Source organism: Brugia malayi (genome assembly GCF_000002995.4).
Source record: "Brugia malayi strain FR3 genome assembly, contig: Bm_v4_Chr4_scaffold_001, whole genome shotgun sequence".
Lineage (NCBI taxonomy): Eukaryota > Metazoa > Nematoda > Chromadorea > Rhabditida > Onchocercidae > Brugia > Brugia malayi.
In genome coordinates this window covers 8,233,841-8,247,522 of record NW_025062478.1, presented here as the reverse complement: position 1 = coordinate 8,247,522, position 13,682 = coordinate 8,233,841, and the positions used below count along the sequence as shown (strand labels likewise).

At 29.9% G+C, this 13,682-nt stretch overlaps 2 protein-coding genes and 1 non-coding gene across 3 annotated transcripts; 2 read left to right on the top strand and 1 right to left on the bottom strand.

Annotated features, from left to right (window-relative positions):
- Positions 1-112: 112 nt before the first annotated feature.
- On the top strand, positions 113-3,087 carry Bma-fntb-1 (Uncharacterized protein; the record flags this gene model as incomplete). Its single annotated transcript, XM_043082110.1, has 10 exons — positions 113-208; positions 461-619; positions 899-990; positions 1,105-1,142; positions 1,291-1,387; positions 1,544-1,714; positions 1,855-2,029; positions 2,214-2,404; positions 2,648-2,747; positions 3,004-3,087. 10 exons carry the CDS (start codon positions 113-115, stop codon positions 3,085-3,087), a joined length of 1,203 nt encoding a protein of 400 aa, XP_042938044.1.
- Positions 3,088-4,534: 1,447 nt separating this feature from the next.
- On the top strand, positions 4,535-9,725 carry Bm3537 (Uncharacterized protein; the record flags this gene model as incomplete). Its single annotated transcript, XM_001901547.2, has 17 exons — positions 4,535-4,706; positions 4,876-5,064; positions 5,211-5,278; positions 5,345-5,470; positions 5,557-5,646; positions 5,825-5,973; positions 6,094-6,296; positions 6,603-6,717; positions 6,992-7,154; positions 7,403-7,507; positions 7,756-7,954; positions 8,110-8,255; positions 8,405-8,572; positions 8,709-8,868; positions 9,031-9,224; positions 9,390-9,539; positions 9,627-9,725. The coding sequence occupies 17 exons, from the start codon at positions 4,535-4,537 to the stop codon at positions 9,723-9,725; spliced, it is 2,496 nt and encodes an 831-aa protein (XP_001901582.1).
- A 1,115-nt stretch (positions 9,726-10,840) lies between these two features.
- Positions 10,841-11,835, bottom strand: Bm10539. Its single transcript, XR_006227884.1, has one exon. It is a non-coding gene; the product is annotated as an Unclassified non-coding RNA Bm10539 (non-coding RNA).
- Between the last annotated feature and the right edge of the window lie 1,847 nt (positions 11,836-13,682).

Sequence of the window (13,682 nt, the reverse complement as noted above, 5' to 3'; positions counted from 1 at the left end):
AGATAGACTTCAGTTTCATAGAAAACGTTATATTGGGTTGGTACTTCTAAAGTTTGCGATTAAAATTATTTGGAATTTTTTCGTTATAAAAGGCGCAGTTTTACAAGAATTAATGGATGGGTCATCAGCGGTGTACAGTTTTAATGCCTTCGACGAGAAATACGCTTTCAATGATGACGGCTTCTTTACGTACAGTAGTACGGAACAGGTATGTTAGAACAGTAAGTTATCGTAAATATTCTAAACTGTTTGTATATAGTATCTTCAGAAACAGATACTATATACAAAACAAGGTCATGTTCAAGTCTTCCACTCATTTTAAGTCTTTTGAAGTTCTTTGTACTTTCATCTGATATGTGACATATGTGATCTTTAATTTTCATACCTATAGCTGATAACTTCCTGTGATAATCTCCTGTGTTCGCATAAAGAAATGATTAAGTAGTTCAAATAAATTCAGAAGCGAGTTGAAGAACTTGCCAGAGATCAGGCTAGAAAATTCATCGACGCTTATTTGGATAGTGTGGATGAGGATTCAGATTATGCGCCAACATTGTATAGGACGCTTCACACTAGACTGGTTTATCGGTCTTTAAAAAAATTGGGGAGATCGTGCTCGGTATGAAAATTTGTATTCAAAGTTGAAGTTAAGATCTAACAGCTTACAATAATTGTCACGTTCTTTGAAATAACAGCATCTTTTTTCTCTCAGAGATCTCTTGTTCAGTAATCATGGCATCCTTTATGAACTCCTGCATATTACAAATAGTTTTGAGTAAAATGGTTTGAGATTTCTCTAGTTACACTAATTTTTGTTTGAAGGATAACTATAGATGAGAAAAAGTTGAAAAGGATTTCTGCTGTGTCATTTCAAACTTATTCTTTTTTTCGTATTCAGCATCTGGATGCATCGCGACCATGGTTTTGTTATTGGGGAATGCACAGTTTAAGGCTTTTGGAAGCATCACTTGATGAAAACCTAACTTCCAGGTTGTTTTGTTAGAATATGTGTTGAATGGGTAGAAATGATGATTTATATATAAACCTATATAAATGATTTTTGACTGAATAAATATGAAGCCTTTTAATGATATTGCTTTGCAGCATCGTTCGATTTTTGAAGACCTGTGAATGGCCTACTGGTGGATATGGAGGCGAGCAGTTTCTTTGGTTCATTTGACAGACATGTATGCGAGAACTCTTTTTTCAACCGTTAGTCATGAAAAATCTAGCGTGTTGAATGTATTTTATTATTTGTTGTCACCTTAGAGCTGAAATTTAAGTATTAAGGTGGTCCAGGGCAGTATCCACATTTAGCAACAACCTATGGTGCAATAATGGCACTAGTAAGCATTGGTACAGATGAAGCGCTTGCAAGTATCGACAGGTTTGTGTTTTTTGGAATATCTCTCCTTATAAATCAAATTTTTTTCTTTCAAAAGGAAGCTTGACTTGGTAACAATTCATAACGAATCCTTGTGCAAAAAGTTTACTTTTACTGATATCATAAAATGCATATAAAATAAGATCAATTGTACTTTAGGAAAACTCTGAAAGTTTTTCTACACTCTGTAAAACGCCCAGATGGTGGGTTCGCATTACATATTGGCGGTGAAGCTGATATGCGAGGATCGTACTGTGCTCTTGCTGTTGCTTCTATTACGAATATTTTAGATGATCAGCTAAGGAAAGATGCAGATAGTTGGGTTATCAGGTTGTTTTTTCCAGAATGTATCCAGTAAGATGATTGTTACGGAATTAATTATTGATTATTCCTGTTTTCTCTTCTCGTTATCATCTTTACTTTCGTAATTAAGAAAATTTTCTTCCAAAGTAAACAAAAGTCCAATTTAGCTGTCAAACATATGAAGGTGGTTTTGGTGGCGAGCGCTGCTGTGAAGCGCATGGCGGTTACACGTTTTGTGGTGTGGCCGCATTAATGCTACTGGGAAAAAGTGCATTAATTCATGCATCATCACTGTATAGATGGCTTGCGAATAAACAAATGAAATTTGAAGGGGGATTTCAAGTAAATAATTAGTGGTTTTGAATTTTAAATATAGAATTAATGGTTTTGATTGTCTGAAAATATTTGCAGATTTCTTCAATTTGTCACTTTTTTCTCAGGATGTTTTAAGAAACGAAGGAAATTGCGATAGTAAATTTAAAATTCCAAAGATATTACTAAAAAAAGATTCCAAAGATTTTTTCAGGGTAGAACAAATAAATTGGTTGACGGTTGTTATAGTTTTTGGCTAGCTGCTGTATTTCCAATATTAGAAGTTGCCCAACTTGCTATGGGGAACAAAATCTCATCATCGTTTGATGGAAAGGCGTTACAGGAATACATTCTAGTTGCTTGCCAAGATGTCGAAAATGGTGGTTTACGGGATAAACCAGACAAGTTCGTACTATATTCTTGTATTTTTTCTATGGAACGTAGTCGATTTATAAAAAAAACTCTCATTTGAAATAACTGGAATTTGACCTAAGATTTTATTTTAATAGTTGTTATTAGCTATTGGCAGTGGTTGACTTAACGGGATTTAAGATTTTCAAAAATTGGGAAAACAGTTTTGGGACTTTTGATATATAGGATAACGATTAGGTCTAATTTCCAGATTTAGATGAAAATCTATTATTAAAGGTCGAGCGATTTATACCACACGTGTTACGTTTTGAGTGGGCTTTCTATTGCACAATATTATACAACGGACGCTATTGTTGGTGGAGAAATTAATCGTTTGGTATCAATTTGGCTTATTAGTGGCTGATTCCACCAAAGTCGCTTTCATTTCCATTATGATTTAATACCACTATTAAACTAAATTGAAAGAATTCACATCATAAGCATATGTCGAAAGAATATTATGGTGTATTTAAGTCTATATACTACTTTTCCACGGCCTATGACATTGGTGGTAATGATTTGATACACTATATATCTGTTTTATTATAAGCAGTTTCTTAAAAGCGAAGCGGTTAGCTTAATATTGCTTATAGGCAAGGTTATCGCCAGTTTATAACATATGCGAGAATGCCGAAAGGAAGGCACGAGAATATTTTGGAAAATCAAAAGTAATTTGACGAAGAATCAAAAAATTTATTGAAGAATATTCTTCACAAACAGTTAACGTTCTCTATCTTTATTTCCTTATATCATTGTTTCTTATTACTTTGATTTCCGTTTTATTTGTTTGGCTGTTTTTGGAATTTACAAAAATCTGTCTTTAGATAGCATATTGTAGAATTTGGATTACACAGCATAACTTTAATTCTTTTAAAATTACTTTTGTTAAGAAGGAGAATAAGATTTATTTTAGAGGATGTGCAGTGGTTGGGAAAAATACGTGGATTCAATATATATCAGGATTACTAAATACTAATTCATAATTTAAAGTATCATGTGGTAGTGCATGCATTAAGGTGCTTCGATAGTTAACTCTTAAGAGGTAATATCTGACATTGTTTTGTTATTTGAGTGGTAATATGCGACTACACTTCGGAAATGACTCGTATCATTTTTCTTTAAGTTATACATTATAATTTTATATGGATATTAAATTCAGAAATTACTACTGACTCATGACACTATAGACTTCAATTAATGCGCAGGCCATGTACTATTAGTTTAATCTGAGCTTGGGAGCTAATTTTCCCGAAGCTTTTTATTCTTTTTGCTTGATAAAGTAGTTCTTCATGTTTATTGCTGCTGAATACGTTTTTATGTTATTTCTTTTGCTATTTTTTAACGTTATTTTTTGGTTGGAAGCTATGTTTTTTTTAATTTTTGTTAAAGGTATTGTTTTTCTTTTCTTTTTTAAAGACATTTTACAATTTTGATTCGGTAAATTTCAAATGATTAAAATTGAAAAGTAAATTTTTTTTTTCGGTGCTATTTTCTGAATTTATTTTCCGTTGAAACGGAAGTTTCATTTACCATTTTCTGATATCGTACGAAATTTCATTTTTGTGTTTTGATTTTTTCTCAGCTGGTTTCATTTTAGAGTAGTTTAATCTTCATATCGTGACAAAAAAAAAACAAGGTATGAACTAGTGAAAATATTGGACATAATAAGAGGAGGGTATTATTTGGACAAGACTTTTTTTTTAGTGATTGGATCTGTTGAAAAATTACACACTAGTGGTAAAGCGATTGCTGCTTATCAACAATGGTCAACTTAAATTTTGTATGAGTTGACAGAGTTTTTTGCAACTAATTTTTGATTTTTCAAATCTATTCATTAGGTTAATTTCTCTGTACTTTATTTTTAGAGGTTTGTTTGGAAAAGATGATGTCCAATCAGAAATTTTTTGGCTTTGGGATCTGGTTTTTCTGATTATTCGTCCATTCCCTTTCTAAGCATTAGAAAATTGTTTGTTTTAGCTTCAAATTTTTAAGAAAGCTTTTTGACCATTATATATCTGAGAGAAGTTTTAAATTCTTGTTGTTTGCTTGTTATTATCGAGAATATCTTTCAAGTTTTGTGATTCTGCTGATAACTGCTGGTTTTTTAATTCAAAGGTTGAACAAATGGCACCCGCAACAGCTGAACCTTTAGTTCGGCATTCACCTGAAACGAAGTGGTACGATTATGGGGATTTGGAATGTACTGAGCAACTGACATCTGATTTGAATTGTTTTAACAGTATCGAGAAGCAAGCAGAGATTTTGTTGAAAAGGGACTGTGAATTACAGTGGCAGAGTATGTTTGTGTTTACATGTATTCTTACTCTAAAGTTATAGAATTTAATATCTGGAATGCTTTTTATGAATAATTCGATTAAGTAATTAAACGATTTATTAGCTTAAGTCGCTCCTTCTTAGTTGCATTTATTTTCATCACTTCTTCTGGAAATGAAAGTGAATTATAGTGCAAAGTAAGAAAAACATGACTGAAACAGCATGGCTGAGCACAATTCTGACTCGTGGTACTGCCAGAGATAAAGTAACTGCTATGCAGATATTGACACAACGACATCCAGTTCATTCCATTTCATATGTTGCTGCATTGGTTAATAATGTTGCCAAGAAAAATGCAAGAGAGGCATTTTCTGTACTCGGTTAGCTCACTACTTACATATGATTTGTTTCACCCAATGTTTTACGTATTTTCATCTAGTATGTTTTGTTTTATATCTAGTGTATTTTATGCGTTTTCACTATACTATGGAAATAATTGTTTTCAGTTACTTCTCTAATTTTTCAGGCTTGCTAAAAGACTTGTTTATCAATGAATTATTACCGCCAGGGCGAAAATTGATCCCCTTCTCGGCGGTCGGTCATTTTTTGGTTATATTAATTTTTGTAATAATTATTGAGCTTTAAGTTAATTAATTCCAGAGACCAGTGGAGAAAATAAATTTGTCATCGTTGGACAAAGATTTTAATATGAAAAGGAAACTTATACTGTGGAAATTTGAGTCGGATTTGAAAACTGTGTATGAAAAATTTGTCGCTGCAATAGAGGTATGAATTTGTAGATGTTTGAACATTACATCTAGAAATAAATGAGGCTGGCATTAGTCAAGAAATATCATTATTTGCCATTTCAGCGATTGGCTGGAGAAAATATAGAAAAATTGGGCATATTATCTTGCCGCTATGCTCTGGAACTATTGATTGCACGTGCTGAACAAGAACAGGTATTTGCATGCAATTTGTCTAGTAAAATATTTCATGTTTGGTTGCTTTAAATTTTGAGTTGAAAATAACTTTCGTATTTCGTGTTTCATCAGACTCTGAATTCTTTATTAAAAGAGCTGCCACCTTTTATTGCTACCAGTTTTGGTCGCCAAAGATTACTGTTCTGTTTTTTATTAGAAGCTGTTGTCTTTGCTTATAAACAAACTCGGACATCCGAATAAAACATTAGCTACACGTGTTTGTGGATATCTGCTACAGTTGACCAGAAAACAACCACTCATGCGTCATATCGTTGCTAAAGAAGTAGAACGACTTATCTATCGAAAGTTGGTTTTTATATCCGATTTTATCAAAATTTAGTTTTTTTTTAGTTTTTTAAGCTTTGAATAAAAATTAAGAAAGTAATAATCTTTTAATATGTTAGGTGTAATTGTTACTATTCACAGGAATATTTCATGCTGCACACAGCTTCATGCAGTCTCATTTTTGTCCCAAATGAACTTGCATGGTTGTGACCCAACGCTTGCGTCAACGTTGCTTAATATATACATAGGATTATTTCGAATGTTAGTTTTTAATAAGAAAATGGATGACAAAATATTGAATGTTTTACTGTTGGCTACGAATCGAGCTTTTTCATATGCGAAAGGTTTTCTTTTACTATGAAGTTTTCTTTTCCTTCCTTTTATTTAGCTTTAGCTGGTCATATTTAAATTTACTCGAGACAAAATAACGATTGTAGTTATAGGTAATTTAAAGTTATAGATATTTAAGCAATACATTATGGTTTTTTTGTAACTTGGCGACGATATTTACAATTTTACCGACTTGTTTGTTGGTTATAAAGAACCGCAAAGCACTACTGCAAATATTTTAGTGTGTGACCGAAAACTTTGCCTGTCTGAGATATTCTTTAAACCATTATCTCTAACTTGTATTTAAGAGGAAATTTTAGGTGATGTGGATAAATTGATAAAAGAAGTCGACACTCTATACAAAATTTTGCATCAATCAAGTTTTTCAACTGCATTGCAGACACTGAAGTTATTATATCAACTTCTTACAACAAGGTTCTTTATTTTTAATATTTTTCAGCTTTGTCTTTATCCCTCCAAGCATTTTTGCTTTGATAGCTTGGTTTAGGGATGTGTGGTGATGCATAAAGAACATTAAATGGAAAATATTCTTTGCTCTAAAGAGAATACCGATTCGGATAAACAACCACTGAAAATACTGTGAACTGTTGGTGTTAACGATACCAAACAAAACTTATAATTTTATAAATATTTTATAAATAAATTTTATAAAATTTTTTATAAACATTATTTATTGTGTTATTTATAGTGAGGGGATTTCGGACCGTTTTTATGCTGCTCTTTATCGACGTATAATGGATCTTCAACATGGCACAAATGTAGATAGGCAGTTGTTTTCACTGTTATACCGAGCTTTATCTTCAGATACTATTGAATGTAGAGTTATCGCATTCGTCAAACGTCTTCTACAAGTTTGCATTTCTGGTTTCTCATGTGGAAATGAAAAAATTTTTCAAATTCTATAAATCTGATTCAAACGATTTTAAAATTTAAATACTTGCAAAAGATTTTAAAATTTAAATACTAAGACTCCGAAGATAAACAATACAAATGATGGCATCATTAATCGGACGTAAATCATATAAATTTTTATAGTAACACAGCTGTTATTGACTAAAATCTTTTTTGCAAAAGAATCTTAGAAATTCAATCTTTTCAGCTCTCTTTATGTCGTAACGCTTCATTTGCTGCTGCAACGTTAATTTTGATCTCACGATTAACTGAGAGTCGACCGTCATTATTAATAACTAAGAAAACTGCTGATGTAAGTAACTGCATTCTTGTGTTGTCAAACCGCTCTTCTGAAAAGACCGGTTTTCACTACCAACGTTATATCCTTAAAAAATTAGTCTTTAGCATAATGCACTTTTGATCGTAGAATTAAACGGCTTTTTTATTTTCGAAGTAAATTGAATATATTCTGTTATATTCTTTATATGTTGCAACAACTTTTTCTACATTTTTGATTGGTTGTATTTTTTTTCTTGACATCAGATTGATGATGTTTTTTAGTTCACAAAATTCAGTAATGAAGCGAAAACAGAAGCTGTTGATGATGACGAAGAAGTGTATTATGATTACGATTCCTCCACAGAGACGGTAAATGCCGAAACTTCATTAACATCAACATTTGAAAGTAATGACAAACTTATTAGTGATATCAAACCGTGTGGAAAAAAGGTTTTTGGATGGATGCACAAAAATAACATTGGTATGAATCATTTTCTTTTTAGTATTTCACAACGTCATTAACGATTTACTAAAGCTCATTCTGTCGTTCTGTCATTTACAGTGTATTTCAATTTATGATATAGTTACTTCTTTGAAAACTGTTATTCTAATTGCATTTAAAATTCCGTGTTTCAGTGGTGCGAAGTACTGCAACAACATACGACCCAATGGTTAGAAATCCATTGTTCTGTCGTGCTGATAAAAGCATCGTTACAGAATTGATACTATTAAGTATGCATTATCATCCTTCAGTTGCTGTGTTTGCGTCAAATCTGCTTAATGTAAGTGGAAAATGTAAAACTGATTTTCAAAAATGTAAGACTTTTATAAGAGCATATTTATCAGCTAAGCAGACATTACTATGAATTGGTAGTGTTTTTATTCGACTAGTAAGTTAGTCTTCAGAACTCTGATATATATATGACTGCAGGGCATATCAATACGATATGATGGTGATCCTTTGCTCGATTTTACGCAAATGCGCTTTCTCGATCGTTTTGTCTTTCGAAATCCGAAAATAAAAAATACGAATGAAAAAATTATGCGACGCAAGGCCTACGATCCTCACGGTGTTAGAAAGCTACCAGTTATATCGAAGGTAAAATTCTGCAGTACATCAGTTCTCTAGCATGTTTGGAATTAAAGTGCTTCGTTTTTTTTTTTTTTTTTTTTCTGAATATTTTGTGTCGTTTTATTTTTTCTGAATTTTCTGAAAATAATTTTCTGAATTTTAGGAATACGCTGCAAAAAGCAGAAATGAAATACCAATCGATGAAAGGTTTTTACACCGTTTTGCATTAATGAAAATGCGTATGAAGAAAGAAGGTGAAGAAGAAACTATTTATGATGATGATATTCAAAGTGTCAATTCCGATGAATTCAATATGTTGCTAGGTAAATAATTTATCATATCGTTCTGTTTTAAAGATGCTTAAAGACTCTTGATACTAAGACTTGTGATTCCCTAATAATTAATTAATTAATAAATAATTATTGAATTAATCAGCAAGCCCCTTCTTATTCCATAAAATTAAAGAATATTTTTCAATTTTTCAGATCGTTTCGAGCCGGGTGAACGAAGGGAAGTATTTGATGTTGACTTCAGTCAAGAATTCAGTATTGAAAAGAAAAAGGAAATGAAAAACCGAAAACGACCACTTGAAAATGAAACTGACGATGAGGAAGATGATGTGGAAAAAAAGAATATGATTGATGCTGATGAGGATGAGGAGCTTGAAGAGGATATCGAGGTGAAATAAATATTGACAGAGTAATAGTATAGTGATTTTTTTTATAAAGCAATTTCCAAATTTCAGTTGGTCAAAATAGGTTCTCATTTAGTTATTATTAGGCACCATTTATCGCGTGTAATGTTTATTGAGAAAAAGATAAACATAGTGGAATTGATTTTAAAGGATGAATCTAGTGTTGTGGATGAGGAAGAAGAAGGATCAATTGAAGACGAATTTGTTAAACCGACAAAGGAAACTTATGATAGTGATGATTCGGATGATTTCGTTCAACAGTTTAATTATGTAGAAGATGCTGCAATAAGTGCTGATAAGGTTTCTTTTTTATTTCTGTAGATACTGAGTTTTTTAAAGTTTTCCGAGTTTACTTTCTTTCCGACCAAGTTTCGATATTCTTTTAAGTTCACGGCGATGTTGGAAGAAGAAAATGATTCACACAAAAAAAATTCGAAAAGGAGGATTAAAAAACTTCATGGGTTTAAGAAGCGAAAGGATCGATAATATCTCAACGGAATCTAAAGCAACATGAAGTTGTTGTTTGTTGCTTATTACTTTTTTATAAAAATTTTGTTTCAGTTTTTTGTTTCTGCAAAGAAAAGTATACTTATTTAAAAGTCTATCCAAACATTTCGCATTTTGAGCTATACATTCTAAAGATTCCAAAGAAATAAGTAATCTGTGTAAAGATTTACGATAAAGCCATGAGGAATAATAACGGGTGTTTGAGTATGGATACAACTGTGTAGCACTTAGATGTCATAGCATTATATGAAATACAACTGCTAAATAGTTTCATATCATTTCGCCACTAATATTTAATAAAGCTCTTGATTGTCATTGTTGGTGATTAGATGAGTAATTCATTGAATATTCAAGTTACTTTGTTATATTCTTCTTTCCTATATTCTAAAATTAGGGATCATATTCATAATTTGTTATCCGAGAAATATTTTACGCCAGACAAATGCTTGTCCTTCGTGCTGAGATGTGCTGTTGCAGTATCAGTTGCCTGACTATTTTTTGTCTTTATTGGATTTACAGAAATATATGAAGAAAGAGAATGTTCTTCTATTAGGCGAACAGATCTTTCAAATTTTTTGAGTTTTCAAAATCCTTTTAAATTACAGTTCGAAACAGGTGCAACAATTCTGTAGTTTTATTTGCCATGAAAATCTAACTAATTTTTCATTTCGAAATGTTACACTGTGCTGGAAATTTGTCACTCATTATTTGTAGTAATGTACTTCGTCTTATCTGAAATATCCTTCCTCTTTCTTCCTGGGCATATTCGTTAGAGAAATTGTCTGAAAAACTTGTTTTTTCTACTCATATTTTACCTCTTTACATACGCTTCTAATTTCTGTTTTGAATGTTTCTTATGTGCTAGACTAGCAAAAGTCAAATATTTCTGATTCAAAATCATAAAACAGAGGTTGTATTTGAAAGTAATTTGGTACACATTGAAGCCAAAATCAATATTAATGATAGCTAATATCTATCATAGGAGTCTAATATATATACTAGTTTCTTTTTTTTTGGCGGAAATTGGTTGTAGCAATGTTACTGTCGAATTCATTTAGAAAAATTAATAAAATACGCAGAAACCCCCATTAAGCAAAATAAAAAAACACCAGAATAATCAAAAGACATAAAAACAAAAAAATAAGGCAAAGTAAACCAAAAAAAAATCATCAAAATAAAACTACAAACAGGCATCAATAAAAAAGATAGTCATGAAGAAAAATAAAAAAAAAGCTGTTCTTTCTTTAATAATTTAAGACCATCAAACAACGCCTGAAAAATACCAGAGTAACCAACTTTATTGGGACCAATACGACACTGAGTGCCACCCAAAAAATGACGTTCTATTAAAGTTAAAAAAGCAATGGCTTGTAAAATAAAAATAATTATAAGAAAAATACCAATATAATAAAAAATAAACAAAGTAAAATCCAAAGAATTTACAATTCTTTATTCTAATATAAACTAATACTTTAAAAAATAGAGACAAGTTTCCTTACCTCTACCATACTACAACTTACGCCCCTATAGGCCATTGACGGATGGTTTGTACCACTTTGTTTATTAAATTCATTAATATATAAAAAAAAAATTACTTTCTTTTCCAATTTCAAAAAAAAATAAAAAAATAATCCAAAAAAAATTAATAATAGTAATACACGATCACAAACCCATAAGCCAAATATATATCTGTTTTAAATGACAAAACATAAAAGCATTACAAATAAAATAAAAACTAAACAATCATACATGTGCCAATAGAGTTAACTAAAAAGGAGGGCTCTCCATACGCATATTCCAAAGAAAAATCCAAAGTCAGTCAATATTTTTTCGGTTTAAATAAAACTTTACTCCCGAATTAATTAATTTTGATTACCTGGGTACTAATCCAGTTCAAAAACCAAATTTTAATTGTCTCTTCAAATAATAAAAAAAACTAAAACATTTTACAAAAATAACATAAAAATATAAAAATAAAAAAAGACAAAACAACAAATAGAGTTAAAAATTAAAATGTATAGCCGATTATTCTGGAACACTTATAAAACAATCAAAAAACTACCAGTGAACAAAAAATTACACATTAAATAAACTAAAAATAAGTAATATTATCTTAATACAACCAAAACCAAAATCAAACTTAATATTATTAAAAATAAAACATAACCTTATCAACACCAAAACTTTTAACACTAAAAAAAAAAATAACTAAACCAACAACCCCGGATATAAGTCCAAAACACAAAAAATAAAAAAAAACAATAGAATTAAAAAAAAAAATATAATAAACAAGTAAAGAAAAAAACAACAATTCAATACCAAGCAAAACAAAAATTAGATAATTATATTTAAAAACAAAATACAAAAAACAAAAAAAAAATAAAAATACCTAAAGAATAAACCTTTTGATTAAGAGTCAAAAATTCTAAATTTAAAATAATCCTTTAAATACGGTAAACCTCGAAAATATGAATCTCACAGACTTAAAAATTATCCTACCATATTTAAGAATCTTTAACCTACTAATCAACAATTAGTTATACAAAAAAAATTATACTTAAAATTCTAATAGCTTAAAACCAGCCGCGCTTAAAACGAATATACTTATTATACTAAAAAGCCATAGTGTATAAAAATCTTAAGATTGCAAATCAAATATAATAACTTTATAATATATACACTATAGTAAAAAAATAATCTTTAGTTAGTAATTTAAGTAGTTGGTCTATTAAATAAATACAATTCTAACAGAGTATTATAACTTTAATGTTATAATACTCTGAGAATTGTATTTAATTTAGTAATTATTTTTAAATAATTACTAATAATTATTCATAATTATATTGAACGTACAAAAAATAAAAAAACCAAAAAAAAAAAAAAATAAAAAATAACAAAAAATCATCATTGAAAATAGGCTCTAAAAAATAACAAAATAAAATAGATATCTTACAAATAAAAATTAAGAGCCTTAAACATATAATAAACAAAACATAATACCTCACATTCATTCTGAAAAACGCCAATAATCAATAGATATATCATATGCTTGAGTATGATATCAATTAAAATTATGCAATTTAACACGAAAAAAATTGGTAATAAGAAAAACAAAAACACCAATTAACACATGACTTCCATGCAATCCAGTACCAATATAAAAAACTCTACCATAAATTCTATCATTTATAACAAAGCAATTATGAGTATAATCAAAAAATTGGAAACATAAAAAAAATGCACCAATAAAAATACACAACAATAATAAATTCTCACATTTATCTATATTTAAGCACAAATATCGTCGAGAATATAAAAAATAAAAAATAAAAAAAAATAAAAAAAAAGATAAAAAAACAATAAAAATAAACGAAATCCTTGACCAAATCGATAATGCAGGTAGGTAAACACCTGTTTATTTTCTCAAGCATATAATTTCCGAGTATCCATTGGCATTATCGATAAGATATTTCATGCGAATAGTGAAAAGAACTGCTCGTCAGATATTGGTACAACTGTGTTATATTTAATACTAACAAAGCATGAGATCTTCTGCTCAAATATTTGAAGATGATATTGCATATTCTGTCAGTTTCTCTCTATTATAGTACTATTGTAACATCTTCTAAGTTCAAATGGCTTTTGAATGCATTCGCTAATTACACACAGTAATTTTATTGCGAATTTTAATTATTAGCATAATTCACCTTAGACTGTTAGATTTATGTTTTGCACTAATTCATGAATTTTTTCAAATGATTCCTATTAAAATCAGACTCAATCATCATACAAAGAATAGTATTAGCAATATGTTTGTTACTGACTTATCAGTACTGCTATCAAATTCGTTTTGAAAAATATTTCTAACCCAAAATATATATTTTATTACAGACTTTATTTTCAACTGAAAATATAAATCCTGCACTGAACCTTTTA